The 19,884-nt window shown below is 40.6% G+C and overlaps 1 protein-coding gene and 1 non-coding gene across 5 annotated transcripts in view; one reads left to right on the top strand and one right to left on the bottom strand.

The window, feature by feature from the left end:
- CEP164 (centrosomal protein 164) overlaps positions 1-18,367 on the bottom strand; it is a 70,024-nt gene extending 51,657 nt beyond the window's left edge. For all 4 annotated transcript variants that reach the window (XM_063093422.1, XM_063093424.1, XM_063093425.1 and 1 more), the window contains exons 1-3: positions 18,272-18,367; positions 12,581-12,683; positions 8,427-8,538 (exon numbers count right to left, since the gene is read on the bottom strand). In XM_063093422.1, coding sequence (XP_062949492.1) covers positions 8,427-8,538; positions 12,581-12,662 — 194 coding nt within the window. In that variant the 5' untranslated portion in view covers positions 12,663-12,683; positions 18,272-18,367. The remainder of the gene's footprint in view (positions 1-8,426; positions 8,539-12,580; positions 12,684-18,271) is intronic.
- LOC134377428 (U7 small nuclear RNA) lies at positions 4,773-4,834 on the top strand. Its single transcript, XR_010023473.1, has one exon. It is a non-coding gene; the product is annotated as a U7 small nuclear RNA (small nuclear RNA).
- Positions 18,368-19,884: the final 1,517 nt, after the last annotated feature.

Here is a 19,884-nt window from a genome sequence, read left to right as displayed (position 1 = left end):
AAAAAGAAGAAAATGGGGGAGGAGGCAGAGAAGGAGGAAGAGAGGGAAGGGGGAGAGGGAAAGAAAAGATGGAAGAAGAGGGGATAAGAGGAGAGGGAAGGAAAGGAAAGGATTAACACAAAATTGGAGCGTACTATTTGGCTAAGAATAAGGAGTTAACTTGGAGGAAAAAAAGATTGGGATACCTAAAGACTTCTCCAAATGAAGATGTATAATCATTGGAATTCCTGGGAATTCATTCTAGTGTAGGAATGAATTTGGTTTTATTTAGATGTGTTAAATTAAGTTTGACCTAAAGGTTTCTCCATACACAGTGAACTGTAACCTAACTTGCTGTGTAAACAGACCGTGACCTAATCTTGTAATAAGTAGCTGAGTCGCAGTCAATCAGAGGCAGCCAACTGTTCAAACCATGTTCAAGTATGGCAATGCCGAGCTGTGACCAATCCAGCTGTTTCTGTACTTCACTTCCGTTTTCTGTACCTCACTTTCCTTTTTCTGTTCATAAATGTTATCCAACCATGCAGCAGCTCTGGAGTCACTCTGAACCTATTCTGGTTCTGGGGGCTGCCTAATTCACAAATCGTTCTTTGCTAAATTAAATTCTGTTAAATTTAATTTGTCTAAAGTTTTCCTTTTAGCAGATGGAGAAGTGTAAACACCGTGGTACCTTGGAGATAAGTGCTACAACAGACCTTGCTTAATATTTCAATAAACAGTCTGAAGAAGAAAAAAGCATTGTGAAAGCTCTGGTTTTGCAGAAGACTCTAAACTCATAAGAAGTGATAATCCAAGCTAATGGGGATCAATGTTTGAAGAAAATAATGTAGGATTTTAAGAATCCATGTTTCAAAATGCACAAGTCCAAAGTAAACCACTTATTCCATTTACCATTATCAGGACAGCTAATGGGAAAAAGAATCCCCTTCACGATAGCAATATAAAAGATAAAATACCCAGGAATTAATCCAAAACATGCAAAACTTTTACAAAGCTTCACTAAAAAGTCATAGAAAAAAAAAAATTGGAGAGGCATTCCGTGTTCTTGAATAGAGACTCTAGTCTATAAAGATGCCAATAAGGGCTGAGCCTGTGGCGCACTCGGGAGAGTGCGGCGCTGGAAGCGCCGCGACGCTCCCGCCGCGGGTTTGGATCCTATATAGGAATGGCCGGTGCACTCACTGGCTGAGTGCCGGTCATGGAAAAGAAAAAAAAAAAAAAGATGCCAATAATCCTCAAATTAATGTATAAATATAATACGATCTCAATCAGGCTCCTATAAAACTTGCCAAGCTAAATCTCAATTCAAATAAAAGAAAAAATGAGCAGAATAGATGGGAAAAGTATCCGGGGTAAAAAAGAACAATGACAAGGGCCGGCCCGTGGTTCACTCAGGAGAGTGCGATGCTGATAACACCAAGGCCGCAGGTTCGGGTCCTATATAGGGACGGCCAGTTCGCTCACTGGCTGACCGTGGTGATGACAACACCAAGCCAAGGGTTAAGATCCCTTTACCAGTCATCTTTAAAAAAAAAAAAAAAAAAAAAAAAGAACAATGACAGAAGATAGTCACATAACCAATAAGTACATGAAAATATGTTCAACATCTCTAAACATACAGGAAATACAAATTGAAACTACAATGAAATACTGCCTCATACCCATCAGCACGACTATTATCAAAAACCCAGAAGGGCCAGCCCGTGGCTTACTTCGGAGAGCATGGTGCTGACAACACCAAGTCAAGGGTTAAGATCCTCTTACCGGTCATCTTTTTAAAAAAAAACAAGATAAACAACAACAACAAAAAAAAAAAAAAAACAGGTGGGTTACACAGCAGATTTGACAAAGAAGAAACAAGTAGTAAATTGGAAAATATACATAAGGAAATTACCCAAAATGCAGCATGCAAAATAATATGATTTTTGAAATATGAGATAGAAGTTAACAGATATGGAGGATAAAATAAAAAACTCTGACAAAAAAAGCTGATTTTTTTGAGAAAAGTAATAAAACAAGCAAACTTCTGAAAGACTAATCAAGGAGGAAAAGAAAAGTCACAAACAAAAAGCATCAGAAATGAAAACAGGACATAACTACAGATTCAGCAGAGATTCTAAAACCATAAAAAGAAATTATGAATTGATGATGATATCAGGGAAATTCAAATTAAAACCACAATGAGATATCATCTCACCCCAGTTAGACTAGCTATTACCAAAAAAATAGAGGATGAAAAATTCTGGCAAGGATACATACAAAGGGGAAACTTTCTACACTGTTGGTGGGACTTTTTATTAGTACAGCCTTTTTGGAAAACAGTGTGGAGGTTTCTCAAACAACTACAGACAGAACTACCATACAATCCAGCAATCCCACTACGGGTATATACCCAAAGGAATGGAAATCATTACGTCAAAGGGGAACCTGCACTCCCACGTTTACCACAGCTCTATTTACAATAGCCAAGATATGGTACCAACCTAAATGTCCATCAATGGATGGGTGGATAAAGAAAATGTATATATACACAACAGCATACTACTCAGCCATAAAAAAGAATGAAATTCTACCATTTGCAGCAACATTGATGAACTTGGAGAAAATTATGTTTAAGTGAAATAAGCCAGGCACAGAAAGAGAAATACCACATGTCCTCACTCATAAGTGGGAGCTAAAAAAATAAAGAAAGGAACAAACACAATAATATCTTGAACTTTCAAGAACAAAACTGTGATTATTAGAGGGAGTAAAGGGGAAGAGGGAAGAGGGTTAGGGAGAAATTGGTTCATAGACATAAAGAATGAGCACATTTTGTAATGATGAATATACCAACTATCCTGATTCAATCATCACATATTGTACATAAATACTGACAGTCAACTTTGTACCCCACAAATATGTATAATCAATTATGTTTCAATAAAAAATAAATAAATTTTTAGAACAGCAACTCTGAAAAAAAAAAGCAAAAGATTTGATAATGATAAACTTAAAAACCTAGACCAAATGGACAATTTCACAGACAAAAACAGGTTAACAAAATTGACTCAAGAAGAAATAGAAGAAGAAATAGAAGGCCTGAATCAACCTATACCCATTAAAAATATTGAATTGGCAAAAATGTATTCATTCATGCATACAGACATGTATGTGCATGCACATATAGGCCCATAATGAGTTTTACCAAACCCTCAAACAAATAACCCTATCCTAAACAAATTGTTCCAACAAATAGAAAAAAAGGGGAACACACCCCAAATTGTTTCATGAGGCTAGAACACCTTGATAATAAAATCAGAAATAGCCAGTCCTGTGGATTGATTGAATGGTGTTCCCAAAGTTCATATATTAGAAGCTTAATTCCTACTGTAACTGTTGAGGGTACAAAATCCTGTTATGGTAACTGAAAGGTGGGGCCTTGAAGAGGTGATAAGATTGTAGGACCATGCTGTTGTGAACGGATTAAAAATGGTGGTCATGGGCATGGTCCTGAGGGCTTTAAAAGGAGAGTGCCTGAGGAACTATCTCTCTCTCTGCTCTGTCATGTTCTGCCATTTGAGACACCAGGTCACTGTCACCACCACCAAGGCCTTCACCAGCTGTGTTCCCTAGACTTTGGACTTCACAGCCTCTGAAACTGTAAGTAATAAATTTTGTTTTCTTATAAATTATCTAGTTCCAGGTATTTTGTTATAAGCAACAAAAACAGACTAATACAGATGGTAAATATTTGTCAATCTCAGTTATGGACATAGATGCAAAAGTTTTAAATAAAATATTAGCAAACTAAATCCTACAGTACCTAAAAATAATGTACCATAACGTATAGGTGTTTATCCCAGGAATTTCAAGATGGTGTAACATCAGAAAATATATTAATGTTATTTGCCACATTAAAAGATTAAGGGGAAAAAACCCATGCAATCATCTCAAAAGATGCAAAAAGAAAAGCATTCTGTAATACACCATTTGGGAGAAAATCACTTAACAAACTAGGATTAGAAGGAAACTCTACCTAAAACCTTCACCAAAAATTAGAAGCATTCTATTTCAATTCAGGAACAAGAAACAGAGGTCTTCTATCACAATTTTTTTCCTTAGAAGCACTAAAGGAAATTCCAGCCAATGTAATAATATAAGAAAGTAAATCTTAAAACTTCAATATTGAAAATGGAGTAATAACATCATCCTTATTTGCAGATTACATGATTTTTCTACATAGTAAATCTAAACAAATCTACAAATTACTAGAATAAGAACATTTGGCATGGCAAGTGAATATATAAAATCAGTAATAAAAACCAATAGTGCTCCTATTCACCAGTAACAATCAGTTAGAAATGCCATAATAATTTGCAATAGCAAATATGCAACGGCAACAAAAAACTATAAGGTACTCGGAAATATATCTAACAAAGGTTGTACTACATTTTGAAGAGAATATTGTGAAAAATTTTTGAAGGGAATAATTTAGGCCTAAAAAAAAGTGATGTGAGATTATCTATATATCTCTCTCATATATGTGTGTGTATATATCCTATGTTCATGGATTGAACGGTTCGGTATTACAAAGATACTAATTCTACCCAAGTTAATCTATAAAATACACATGTAATTCCAGTCAAAATCCCTAGAAATTTTGGCAGACTTTGAGAAACTAATCCTAAAATTAGTATGAAAGAGTAAGGACTAAGAACTGCCAGGACAAAATTAAAAAATACAAGGGTACTTCAAAAATGTCATGGAAAATGGGAATTAAAAGATATATGAAGTGTTACAGCTCTTTTTGAATTATCTAGCAGGTTCTCCAGTCTTTACTAGAAGAACCCCCCCTCCTAAGAAAATAAAGAAAAAAGAAAGATAATATGAATCCTTCCATTAACTTTTTGAAGACCCCTCATATATAGGAAGGACTCTCCCTACCAATATTAACTCTTAGTATACAACTATGGTAATGAAAACAGTGTGGTACCCCTATGAAACTATAAAAAGTGCAAATTAAACCCAAAATAAACCAAAGAAAGGAAATAAAGATCAGAGAAGAAATCAATGAAATAGAAAAAAAGAGGCAGTGAGAAATCAATGAAACCAAAATCTAGTTCTTTGAGAAAATAAACAAAATTTATAAACCTCTAGCCAGGGCAATCAGAAAAAATAATAATAATAATAAAGAAAATATAAATAACCAATATCAAGAATGATAGAAGTTATAAAACTACAGATTTTAGAAATATTGAAAAGATAAGACAATATGAACAAACTTAACCTTACGCCAACAAATCCAATAATTTAGATGAAATGAGAAAAGCTACCAAAAGTCATTCAAGAAGAAATAGCCTGAATAAGCCTTTATCTGTTGTAGTCAAAATTTTTCTCACAAAGAAAATTCCAGGCCCAGATGGTTTCACTGGTAAATTCTACCAAATATTTAAGCAAGAAATAATACCAATTCTACACAAACTCTTCCAAAAAACTGAAGAGGAAGGAATTCTTCACAAATCATTCTATGAGGCCAATATTAATCAGATAATACCAAAACAAGGCAAAGACATTATGAGAAAAAAAAATACTACAGACCAATCCCCCCACAGGCACAAATTCAGTAATACTTAATAAAATTTTAGAAATCAAATCCTTTTTTTAAAATTTTATATGAAATATAAAAAGGATACTACATCAGGACCACGTAGAGTTTATCCAAGATGTAAGGTTGGTTTAACATTTGAAAATCAATTAAATTGACTATATTAACAGACCCCCCCCCCCAAAAAAACACCATATGATCCTATCAATAGATGCAGAAAAAAAATTTGATAAAATCCTACATCCACTTCTGATTTAAACACTCAGCAAGCTAGGACAAAGAGCATTTACAAGAAACCTACAGCTAACATCATACTTAATGATGAAAGACTGAATTTTCTCCCCCTAAGACCAGGAACAAGGCAAAGATATCCACTATCACACCTCTATTTAATTATACTAGAGGTTCTAGTCAGTGTAGTATGGCAAGAAATAGGAAAAAAAGGTATCCAGTCTATGGCCATACTACACTGAACATGCCTTAACTCATCTGATCTTAGAAGCTAAGCAGGTTCAGGCCTGGTTAGTACTTGCTTGAAAGAAATGAAAGGTACCCAGATTAGAAGGAAAAAAGTAAAAATGTCTTTATTCTCAGAAGACATGACCACCTCTGCATAGAATCCTATGGAATCTACAAAAAAGCTACTAGACTTGACATAATTGAATTTAACAAGGTTGCATGCTATAAGATCAATATGCAAAAACCAATTTCATTTCTATAAAAAGGCAACAAACAATTAAAAATTGAAATTTTGAAATATACCATTTGCAGAAACATCAAACCTATGAACTACTTAGGGATAAATCTGGTGAAAGATGGGCAAAACATGTACACTAAAAACTACAAAAAAATTCTTACAAATATTAAAGAAAACCTAAATAAATGGAAATAGACCAAGTTCTTGGGTTGAAGACTTAAGATGATGATGCTCCCCAAATTGATTCATAGATTCAACACAATCCCCATGAAAATCCTAACAAGAAATTGACAAGCTAATTCTAAAATTTGTATGGAAATGCAAAGGATCCAGAATATGACTTTGAAAATGGAGAACAAAACTGGAGGATTTACTCTAAATGATTTCAAGATTTATTATAAAGCTACAATAATCAAGATAGAATAGTATTGGTGCAAAGACAGACAAACAGATCAATGGAAGAGAGAAGAGAATCCAGAAACAGACCCTCACATACATGGTCAATTTGGAAAATATCTAAATGTTCTTCAATACAAGAGTCGCTAAATAAATCAAGGTCTTTATAAAAACTGTGGTACATCTATGAGTATATATGGAAAAGTATGCAGCTGATAAAAGAATGAGGTAGACCTATACACAATGACACAGAAAACAGTGTACATATAGCACTTACGGTTAAAAAAAACAAACCATGAGCGGGGTAGGCGTATGTGTTTTAAAAGGTCTGGAAGAAATTTATCAATTAATAGTAATTACCCTTGAAAAGGGGAATAGTGTAAAAGGTGATATGTATACATTTTAATTGCCTACGTTCTTTTAAAAAGTGAAAAATTATTCACACTCACCTTATGGGACAAGGGGGTATTAGTCACCACTAGCAGGTATGTGAAGGCAACTGGCACAAAACCAGGCACACAGCTGGCCTATAACCAATGACAGTTTCCTACCTTCTATCAGGGAGGATATTAAAAACATAAACTGCTATCCTATAAACTTATCCTACAAACACAACCATGAGTCCTCAGCACCCGAAATACACTATAAAGTGCTGATGGATTTAATACAAGAAAGATGTCATGAAACTGGAGAAGGCCCAACAAACGGCAGCTAAAAAGATCAAGAGAACAAGGAGCCTGCCGTGTGAGGAAAAGCTAAAAGAATCACAATTCTTCAGCTGAAAAGATGATTGTAGTTATTTTAAAGTATGGGTAATACATTAAATGCTATAGGCAAGAACAGGATGATTACACCTTGTACACAAAATCGCACAATACCAGCATTAAAAGGGACTCCCCTAAGACACCTGGGGACTAGTTTGGGACAAACAAAGGGAAATCACATTCTAAGGTAGGAAGTAAATTTATGGCCATCACTTCAGGTAAACAAACTTGAAGATAGCTCTGTGCGTGGGATGAGGATGAGGAAGTGTGCAAGAGCAGAACAGAGCAGATGCACAGAATAAACAGTGTCACCATGACAGGGAGACGATGCAGTCCTCAAGAGAAGGGGGCAGATGGCAGCAGGAAACGTGACTTCTTTTAGTGTCCCCACCCTAGCTACTCTGTTTCCTCACTGTACAACTCTGTTTTCCTGAAATAACGTAAGTGAGTCACTGCTCCTTGCAATCCAAAGAACTCTAAGTAGAACTGAAAATATGAATGAACATATGAATATGAACTTTTCATGAACAGGTTACACAAATTCAGGGACGGCAGAGCTAAAGGTTGCCAAGGGAGACAGAAACTTTTTGCCAGGTCTGTGTGACCTCACTACAAACCTCTTTAGTGACAGTATCCATTTTGAACATGCTAAGGAGGTACAATTGTCACTTTCGATATCAGCCTACAACGACACCTCCTCAAGACATCCAAAACAGATGCTGGTGCTAGAGGGCCTGATCCAGGGCAGCAGCTCCTATGGCCCTAGACACAAGTGCAGAACTCCATCATAGGGATCATCAACTCGGCCTACGCTCAGGCCCAAAACATCAGATGGCCTATCAGAGGAATGGCACAGTGCTGTCCTTGACTGTTCCTCACAGGTTTGGAAAAGATGGCCAGTTAAAACTGACCTCCAGTGCCAGGTCCCCTCTGCCTCTGATGGGCCAAATCAGTGGGCTGCATGCACCCTATGCTGACTTACCATGGTTTCCACTCCGCAGGCAGTGGGGCCACGATGCCCTCCCGCGCCAGCCACATCAGTTCTGGCTCCTTGATGGGATCAATACCAATCTCTCTAGCAAATTCAAGAATCTCTGCAAGGGGAGGCAGGAGGGTAGGAAGGTAAGAGAGATGAGGGTGGGTGAACAGAAAGAAGAAAAAAAAATCACAATCTTTTTTCTACTTTGCCTTTACCTTCCAAATTTTCTTCAGTGAGAAAGTATTATTTCTCTAAATATAAACAATAAACATATATAATTGTCCCCTTACATCACAATTTATAAATGGTATACCTGAATCAAGGCATGCTGTCACCATACTCCAAGAACATAATCTGAAGCCAAATATAACAAAGGCCAAAAAACAAAACCAAGACTTCATGTGGCAGGACGCTCAGGAAGAACTCCAGCATCCACAGTCCAAACCATCCAGGATAAGGTCAGCCTTACCAGAGGACATAAGCTCTCCCAAGGTTTGCAAAAACTTGGTCCAAAAGCGTTTATCACTCAATCAACAAGCATATGCTGAACATCTACAGACGACTAAGCTCCTTGAGGATCTTACAAACATATAAATAGAGTACAACCCCGGTAACACATGCTATAATGGTGACATGTCCCATGTGCCATGGGAGCGGAGGGAAGGCAGTGACTGACTGTGCCTTGGGGCAAGGAGATAGCTGAGCTGAGAAAGTGGATTATACTCAGGGGCCTTCTTCCCCACCTATTGAACCCTCTCTTCCACGAAGGGAGTTGTTTCTTTTTCAATTTTTGCTATATATATTATGGACACTAATACTTTTGTTATACTCTTTTGGAATCAAGCATTGAGAATATCTCTTTTGCTGGAGATCTGGAGGAATAGGGGAGATATATGCATTGAGTTAAGAGCTATCTCACCTAGAGGAAAAAAGATTGATGAGATGACCATTTGAACACATAAATATCCCAGGGGCATCAATGCTTGAGCTGATAATAGCCCAGGCCAGAAAGGCATCACTAGTATGAGTCATCTCAGTGGAGAATCTGGAGACTGACATACCTGGAGACTAGGAAAGAAAAAACACTTTTTCAAAGTGTTTTTGAAGCTGGAACCTGGCTGGCCAGGGACTCATTTATTCATTGATTTCACAAATATTTTTTGAGTGCTTCCTATGTACCAGTCATTATGTGCCACCCATGAGAGAGAAATGGTCACTGCCCTTATGGTGCTTACATTCTAGAAGAGACAGGTAGCAAAGAAGTAAACGGGCAAAGCGTATACTAAGCTCTTTGAGAACTGCTTCTGAGATGCCAGCGTGTACTGAAGTCTTTTCTGTCACCAAATTTGTACATCTGAACACATATGTAGACATTGTTTTCTGTAAATAACCTATTTTTTTCTTCCATTCTCTGCAGTTTGTTTAAAAAACAAAGGCTAAAGTCAAATCTGGTCCTAACCTAGAAATACTTCTGCCTTACTTAGACATACTCCTTATGCTTTTTATAAGAAAAGAGTGTTGACTCTAAATGCAGCTTTAAGAATTGTTTTTCAATTTAATAAAGTTATTTGAATTTCAAATGTCAAAGAAAAAAAATAGTAAACGGGCAAATATACAAAGAATTAAAGCTTCAGATGAATGCAATGGAGGAAGTAAATGAAGTATGATGTAAAGAATGTCAAGGTGGAGGGGTACTCCTTTAAAAAGGATGGTTAAGGAAATTCTCTCAGCAATGATGACACTTAACTGAAACCTGCAGGAGACAAAGGAGCCAAGCAGGCAGAGCCCTGAGGAAGGAGCATTCAGGCAAAAGAAGAGCAGGTGCAAAGGACCTGTGGCAAGAAGCTTGGCCCATCTAGGGACTGTCAGAAAGCCAACATGATTAGCAAAGTGAGCCTGGCCAGGTGGACAAGGCCAGGTCACACAGAGCCCTGCCACCCCACCAAGGGCGTTATGTTGAGTATACAGAAGGGTATTAAAAGCAATGCCCTGATATCATCTGCTCCACACTGTGAGAAGATCACTCTGGCTACTGTGTGGAACACAGACTGGACAAGGGCAAAAGTATAAGCAGCGAGGCTAATTAGGAAGCTACTGAGATAGCCTAGGAAGACAAGACGGTGGCTTGAGGTCAGACTGTCTGAACTTGGACTGAGCAAAAGAGAGTTTTTATAAACATCCTTAGAAAAAACTTAGGCTCGGGCCGGCCCGTGGCTCACTTGGGTGAGTGTGGTTCTGATAACGCCAAGGCCACGGGTTCAGATCCCATAAAGGGATGGCCGGTTAGCTCACTGGCTGAGCGTGGTGCTGACAACACCAAGCCAAGGGTTGAGATCCCCTTACCGGTCATCTTTTAAAAAAAATAAATAAATAAAAAATAAATAAAAAAAAGAAAGAAAAAACTTAGGCTCCATTTACAATAGTAACCAAAAGAGATAACATATTTAAGAAATAAACTAAGCAAGAAATGTGCAAGAACTACATGAAGAAAACTTTGTCAATCTGGAAGAGCACAAAAAAAGACCGAAAAGGAAAAGAAATACAGTGTTCTTGAATAGGAAGACTTTACTTCATAAAGATGTCAGTCCTCCGTAATTCAAATATTTTACACAATTTTCCACAAATTGTGTAAATTTGTTCTCCCATACACAGCCCTCTCCAGAACTTGATACGGTGATTCTAAAATTCATAGGGAGGGACCGGCCTGTGGCTCACTTGGGAGACTGTGGTGCTGATAACACCAAGGCCACGAGTTCAGATCCCTATATAGGGATGGCTGGTTAGTTCACTTGGGAGAGCGTGGTGCTGACAACACCAAATCAAGGGTTAAGATCCCTTAACCAGTCATATTTTTAAAAAATAAATAAATAAAATAAAATAAAATTCATAGGGAGATAAAACAAACAAGATAGCCAAGAAAACATTAAAAAAATAAGAGCAACCAGGGCATTTTAGCTCTGCTAGATATTAGAATTTATGATGAAGCCTCAGTAATTAAGAGTACAGTAGTGACGTGTGAATAGACAGTACAATGGAAGAAAAGAGAAAGTGGACCTAAACACACACAGGCAGCATCCAAATCACTGGGAAGAGATGAGCTATCCCATTAATGGTGTGGAAACAAAACTAGAAGAAAACATGAAAGAAGTATTTTATCCTTGGAGTGGGGAAGGCTTTTCTAACTATGATACATAATACGGAAGCCATATGAGAATGGATGGATAGATTTAACATAAAAATAGAAAACTTCCACATGGCAAACAAACATTACACTATAAGCAAAGTCCAGGGTTTTAGGTGGGATACATGGATTCTTGGGGGTGCAAGAATCCTTACCGCCACTCTCTAACAGGTCCACAAACCATCTGAATTATAAGAAAAATTTGTGTGCATATCTATAACTCATCAGAATTTCAAAGAAATTTTCACTCCAAAAGATAGCATAGTGCTTCAAAGTGCAGGCCCTGGAGTTAGAATAGCTGGGTGATGATCCTAGCTGTACCACTTAACAGAATTGCATAACCTTTTGTACCTTGATTCCCTCATCTATAAAACGAGGACAATAATAGTACCTAATTCACGGCATTGCTCTGAGGGTTGAAAAGGGAAAGTTCTTAAAACAAGACTGGCACATAGTAGCACTCGATAAATTATGTTACTGTTGTTATTAATAATGTTATTAATAATATTGTTAAAAGAAACAATGTTTTGGTTTGTTCTTAAGAAATTAGGTTTGCCCTGAAACACATTGTATTTCATATCTCCTACTACATTTTCATTTAAAACTAATCATTGATCTAACCCAGGGTCAGCAAACTTTTTCTGTAAAGGGCCAAATAGGATATATTGTAGGCTTTGTGGGTGATAAGGTCTTTATCACAACTATTCAACACTGCTGTTGCAGCAGGAAGAGAGCCATAGACAATGCAGAAACAAATAACCATGGCTGTTTTCCAATAAAACTTAATTTACAAAAGCAGGCAATTGGCCAAGTTAGGCTCATGGGCTACAGTTTGCCAACCCTTGATCTAACTCAAATATAGATCATATTTGAGCAACCCTGTGCATGTACCATACTTTGCATTAGAGGAACAAACGTAAATCAGATATAACTCCTGCCCTCAAAGAACTATTACAATATACTACAGGCCTCTTACCTTGCTCGCTGGGAATGTAGGTCTCATCATAATCTTCCTCCAGAACCACCTGGTCTCCTATGCGGAGGGGTCGTCCAGCCATAATTGGTCTGGGCTCGAACACCTAGACCCCAAAGTCCCCCACCCAAAGAGAAAATCAGTGACCCAGCTTAGAAGGGGAAAAGTTAAAGCTGGGTCATGGAACATCTGGGTCAGACCAGACCCTGCAAGCCAACTTGGCCGGTGACTCTCCAGGCACCGGAGATAGTGGAGGTTGGGACCAATAGCTCAGAACTCAAGCATTACAGGTTCTGCACTTGGGAAAGTTCCATGAGACACATCTCCCAAAGGCTTGCTGAACACGTGGTGAACCACAAAAGACCTTCAAGCCTGGCTCTCTCAAGAGTTTGACTTCATATTCCCCCCCACAATAGGAGGAAGAATTAACCATCCAGGACCTCCAGCTAGAAAACCCTAGTGACACCAAAATAACCCAGCAGCACACAGACCTCTCTTATACAAGCACATCCCAGTGCATAGTGACACTTTATCAACCCATATCCATATGTTTATCCCTAGTGACATCCAACAATGTCCCCAGGGTGCTTATAATCCAGTGGAGGGAGCAGACACAACTTCCAAAGTAGGAGAGGGCAGAAGGGAAAAACCTCCTGCTCCAGGAGTACTAAGATAGGAGGAACAAATTCTCCCTGAAGGGATGAAGGCTGACCAGAATTCTGATGGTGGAAAAAGGCATTCTATACAGAGGGAGCATCAGCTGCAGGCAAGGTGTTCTGGGGTGCAGGATAACAGCCTGCACAGCAGGCACTGGGCTGGAAAGCCAGCTCAGGGGCTGGTCAGAGAGAGCATTATAGACAGTGCTAAAGAGCCTCCACTCTGCCCTGTGGCAAAGGGGAGTCACTGAGAGCTTTGGTGAAAGAAAGTAACACAGGACATCCTCTTTTTAGGATGAGAACTCTGCACTGGCATGGCTGGATTGGAGAAATGAAAGACTGGTGTCAGGAAAAACGCTTGAGGAGGTGGCTATCCAGGTGAAAGATGATGAGGGCTTAAACCAGGGCAGAGGCAGAAGGAATGGAGAAAAAAGGACAGATAAAAGGGACACAGCAATGTTAGGCTTAACAGGAACAGGATGTGGGGATAAAGTGGAAAGGAGTTGCAATGCAATAGATTGTGTCCCTCCAAAATTCATATATTGAAACCCAAACCTGCAGTGTGATTGTAGCTGGAGATAGGGTCCTTAGGAGGAGGTAATTAAGGTTAAATGAGGTCATAAGGGTGGGGTCCTGACCTGACAGGATCAGTGTCTGTATAAGAGGACAAGAGACCAGAGTTCTGGTCTCTCTTCCATGTGAAGACATAGCAAGAAGGCGGCCATCTGTAAGCCAAGAACCAAGAATGAACCTTGATCTGGGAATTCTAGCCTCCAGAATTTCTGTTGCATTTTGTTATGGCAGCCCTACAAGTCCAACTCGAATTCAAGGTTTCTAGCTCCAGGGGCAAGGTGGCGCTAAATTCTTCTACTGACAAGCTGGTACAGTTCTAAAACTGATCCTCCCTTCCTACCCATAGTCCCACCACCACCTCAGGACCCCCAGGGTCCACCAACTCTCCCCTGTGGCAGCTCCCACACTGAAGCCTGGTGAAACAGAGACAAGCTGCCCTGTAAAATGGCTGCTGTGAACAGTTCCACTCAGAGTCCCCCTCCCCCCCAACTAAGGAGGTGTCAGCCACACCAGGTGTGACCAACAGGAGTCTGGAGCAGCAGGTCCTGGCCTATCCTCCCCATTGCTTCAGAAGCTGTCAGTTTCACCCGGAGCAGCAAGACCCTGCCATCAAGAAGGAGGTCAGGACCTGGCCAGGAATGAGTGTACAGGAAATGACTGGATCTGATGAATATGAGTCTATGAATCTAGGCCAATATCCCTAGAGAGACACCCCTGACAAGCAACAAAGGATCTGTCAAGGACAATTACCATGGCCCTCTCTGTACCATGACAACTGAGAACTGGACAAGGGAGGTGTCCTGCCTTAGGACTCATAAGGCATCATTCCCTTTGTCAGCCCACTGGACCCCAAAGGAGCATGATTCTGCCTCCTCTCACTCCCACCACACACCTCCAAGCAGGAAGAAAAGACCAAAGGAAAAGGAATCTTCTCTGCAGTAAATAAGATAAGTGGGAATCTGCTCCTGACCCTAAGGAGAACCCATAACATCCTACAGACCTAATGCTCACGTCCCTACACACACAGTCTGAGACGAGCAGGGCCTGACCACCACCGACTCTAAAAAGCAGAGTAGAAAAGGACCAGAAACTAGGGCGGCAGATGTGGTCCACTGCCTGGCGGCTTAAGGAATCACCTGAATCTCTAATCCTCTTAGTTAGGGAGAAGAGGAGAAGAGAAAAATAAAGGATCCATGGGCAGGGAGAACTCAGTAGTGGCCTGAACATCAGTCTGAACAAGCATGTATCAAGCATGTGCTCTACACAGGGCATTCTATTAATTATCTCAGAAAATCTGAGAAATTCTGCATTTGAGAAATGTTACCTAACCCCAGATACAGTCCAAAAAGGCAAGAAGTCGCAGGAAAGAGGAATGTAGGCGAAGAAATCATATTTATTTAATGGCTACTAGAGATCCTTTACTCAATGAGAAATATTTATTGAGCACCTACCAAGTTTATTTCTAGGCACTAGAGACGCAATGGTGATTAAAAACAGATTCAGTTGCTACTCTCCTGCTGGTACAGTCTAGTGAGAGAGGGAGACAAACCCATCAACAGTCACATATAAAAGGATAATTATAGGGCTGGCCCGTGACTCACTTGGAAGACTGTGGTGCTGATAACACCAAGGCCAAGGGTTCAGATCCCTATATAGGGATGGCCGGTTAGCTCACTTGGGAGAACGTAGTGCTGACAACACCAAGTCAAGGGTTAAGATCCCCTTACCGGTCATCTTTAAAAAAAATAAAATAAAAATAAAAAGATAATTATAAATGAGGTAAGAGCACTGAAGGAAATGTGCCTGATTTAGATAATGCCTACACTTGAGAACTGAAGGATGAGTGGGTATTCACTAGACAGAGAGAAGAAAAACATGTTCTAACAGAAGCAGCAGCATGTGCAAAGGCCCTTCAACAGGAAATGACACTAAACAAGACAAAGCGTAGTTGGAGATGATGCTGAGGAAGCAGGCAGAAGCCAAGCCATGCCAAGGACCAGGCCTTTTCATCCACACGTGTCACTGTTTCCCAATCCTTCAATATCATGGCTAACCTCCTATGAGCACTCTGTCAGCATAGCCAGAGTTCTGCACACCTGCACACTAAGAAAGCATGCATATACACTCGCACGCACAATTAGGGTTCCCTGCATATTTGCTTCTTCCACCCTGTTCCAACAATTATAAAGAATTATAAAGAATGTTCACCACTGAAAAGATTTACTGGAGAAGGCATTGGGGAGAAGGTGGATGACATTAGAGTTGATTATATAGTGGTAATGAGCACAGGTTTTAGAATATTCCTGGCTGTGAATCCCAGCTCTGCCCCTCACTAGCTGGGCAAGTTGCCTATTTTCTCATCTACAAAATGGGGATAATAACAAGGGGATGATAACAACATCCATCTCAAAGTGTTGTGAGGGTCAAATGATTCAATACATGTAAAGTGCTTAGAACATAGTAAGATCTCCATAAATGTTAGATGTTACTATTATAACTACTCACATACTTAAAGGGCTTATTCTACATTGCTCTAAAGGGCAGATCCAGCACCAGGGAATGTAAGTTAAGGCCATTCAGACATTCAATAACCACTTAATGAACACCTACCATGAGTCAGGCACTGTGCTATGTGTTAAGGCTACAAACATGATTACACATAGCCCTGAACTTGAGCTCAGCCTAGCTGGGAAGCCAAAGATGTAAAGACATGACTAGATAATGTATTGAGCGCATTAAGGGAAGTAACAGAAAATATAACAGGATACAAAGGTAAGGGCAACTACTCTTACTTAGGAAGATCAGGGAAAGCATCACAGAGTACAGGACCACTGAGATGATTCTTGAAGGATAAATAGGAGCTCACCAGGATAAGAGAAGTAAGAGGATTTAAGCCAGAAGGAATAGCACGCATAAAAGCAAAGAGGCAGGAAGGAGTCCAGTGGGTGCAAAGAATTGATTATGACAACAAAAGCTTATAGTCACTGAACACCTCGTATGTTCCAGGAACTGTACTTAAAGGCTTTATATATATCATCTCACTTCATCCTCTCAGTTAAGTAGAGATTATTATTCCCATTTTTCAAATAAGGAAACTGAGGCTTAGCAAGGTTAAAAAAAAAAAAAAATCTGCCCAAGGTTTGACAGCTAGTAAATGGCACAGCAGAATATGCATGTATCCACATCTATCTAACTCCAAAGACTAGCTCTTAACCACTCTGACATGACCAGCGTGCAAGGGACATTGGGAGGAGTGGCAGGAGAGAGATCTAGAACGGAAGGCAAGAGCATATTATAAAGGGTTTGGAAGGACAGAGGCTGTATCCTGTACATGATGAGGGGCCATCACAGGATTTCGCAAAGGAGACCAGCATAATCAGATTTGTAGCTTAGGACAATGATTCTGACAGCTGAGTAAGCACTAATTTGAGGAGGGCAAGAACAGAGGCAGACAGACCACTTCGGAAGTTCTCATGAAAGCACAAGCAAGAAATTATGAACTAACTCAGTGGCTGTGAGAATGGGAAGGACCAGATTCTGAGGGAATCAAGGGGCAGAATAACAGGATTTGATGTACACAGCAAATGATGGAGAGGCAGGAGGGAAATCAGAGCACTTAAGCCAGTACATTGTGATTATCTGTTCACTTCTAGGCCTTGCCTGATAGGCTGCCCCACCTAGCATACTGCCTAGAAAAGAGGACATGCCCAGCCAATGTTTGCTGCACATATTAGATGAATGAATTCCAGGTGTAGACTTGGCTGACTGAGTGAATGGTGGTGAGGTCCTTCACTGAGATAGGAAATACAAGCGGAGGAACAGATCTGGGGGACCTGGAAAGACGAGAAGATTATTAAGCAGGTCTGAGATCAGAAAAAAGGTCTGGCTGAAGAGTAGTCTGGGGAGTCAACGCTGAATATGGTGATTGAAACTCTGCGTGAAATCACCCAGAGATGGGAGAGTGAGCAGCAGAAAGGTGGGGCCTGCAAAGGCTGCGTTAGGAGAAGCAGGAGAGAGGGAGTCGTGGAAGCCACGTGAGGAGAGCGGTTCCAGATGAAGAGGTGAATTTTTTAATCAACGCAAGAAAAAATAAAAAGCTTTCCAACTTCTCCAGCTGGTTAAAAGATGGCACAAGGTTGGGCAAGCCCGGATTCGGAGGCAGGGGGAGCTTCCCACAGGAGACGTTCAGAGGGCCGGGCCTCACTCTCTGTGAACGGGATTAGTAAACGAGCGCCCAAAGAGCTCACACACCGTGCCCGGCGCCCCTCTCACTCACCCGGCCAGACCCCCAGCCCAGGCCCCGCCGCCCGCTCCGGAATTCCCAACAGAGGCACCCTCGGCCGGCCGCCCGTTTCACTCCTTAGCTCGGTTCCCGCCCACACTCGCGCACATCCCGCTCGTTGGCACACGCCCCCGCAACCCTCCTTTGCCCGCCACCCAATCCCCTCCTCGAGGAGGTCTTCACCTGTCCCCCACTCCGGGAGGCTCTGGGCGATGGCTCCGGGCTCTGTGCAGCTACCCCAGCACCACCCCGGCTCCCCGCTTCCAGGGACGCCGGGGTGTTGCCCTGCAGCGCCCAACAACCACTTCCGGAAAAGGTACCAACCTAGCAACTGAGAGTCCCGCCTCTACCGGGAGCCTATGGGTCGCTGAGTGGGAGCTCTGGCGTCGGATTGGTTCGATGTACCGTCGGATCACGCAGGAGTTCTGCACGTTTCCCGTTGCACGACGGGAGATATAGTTCAAAATAGCTAATGGGGGTCTGCAAGGGGTTCAAAGAGAGCCCTAAATCTAAATACTGGGAGAATTTCTTCTAGGGCAGGGAAAGACAGTTCATAGTATTTATACTAACATTAATTATCTAAAACAACTTATTGATCATCATCTTTTAGTGTGATTAAAACCAGGTGAATCAATAATCAATCAACCTTTAATAAACAAAAGTAATGTGAATGTAAGGTAATGGGCTCCTCTTCCTCCCCCATGAAACTAGCTCTCCTGTGCTCTGATTAAATCACTGAGCACCTGACCAGGAGTTAAGAGACCTAGTTTCTATTATTAATCTTTTCACCAAAGCATAGGGCTCAGTTTGCATGTCTGCAGGATGGGGATAATAATGTCTCTCATAAGTATTCCAAAGAGTTTGTTGAAAAAGAAAAAAGGTGGCACAATGTGTAGCCCCTCCGCACACCCTGTCTGGCAGAAGGGTTGCTACTAGTATAATTCCAAAGAGCTTTAGTTTTGTTTACACAGAAGACAAACATTACTTTCTCTCATATGTCACCAAACTCCTACAGTTAAGAGGGGTAAACATAGCTATGGCCATGACATTACATCAAAACTAGGGAACAGAAAAGTAGCGATGTTGCTAGCCGAAGAGGAGAATGGTGAGACCAAGCACCTGGAGTAGCTCCTGATAGGGTCTAGAGATGTTCCTGGCTCATACTGACTACTGAGACTAATTCCAACGCGACTCGGAGCCTGATACCAGAATGAAGAACTAGATTGTTGTCCCAGTAGATCCCAAGCCAGATATTCAGAATGTATTCCTCATGTTTAACTTCAAATACTTTTGCATCAGTTCTGCCTGCACTACCTTTATTCTAACTGCAGATGAAAAGTCATTGCTCTCCCTTTCTCTCCACACTCCTTAAAAGTCTCACTGAGGGGCCAGAGGGACCAGACTAGGGAGGAACTCTAAGAGTCACCAGCTCTTCCACCACAGAACTGCACAAAACAGAGATTCAAAAACCATTTGTAGGGCCAGCCCGTGGCTCACTCGGGAGAGTGTGGTGCTGATAACACCAAGGGCTCGGGTTCGGATCCCTATATAGAGATGGCCGGTTGCTCACTGGGTGAGCACGGTGCTGACAACACCAAGTCAAGGGTTAAGATCCCCTTTCCAGTCATTTAAGGAAAAAAAAAAAAAAAAAAACCATTTGTAGACATGGTCCCTATATCCAAGAACTTGCAATCAATCTTGTCAATTTTAACTGCCACTGAAATTCTTAACTTTTGTCCCTTAGCATGAGTTTCTTACTCTCTCATGGAAGAGCTAATAAAATAAAGAATGCTATG

This window comes from Cynocephalus volans, chromosome 4 (assembly GCF_027409185.1).
Source record: "Cynocephalus volans isolate mCynVol1 chromosome 4, mCynVol1.pri, whole genome shotgun sequence".
NCBI lineage: Eukaryota > Metazoa > Chordata > Mammalia > Dermoptera > Cynocephalidae > Cynocephalus > Cynocephalus volans.
This window is presented reverse-complemented; position numbering and strand designations above follow the sequence as displayed.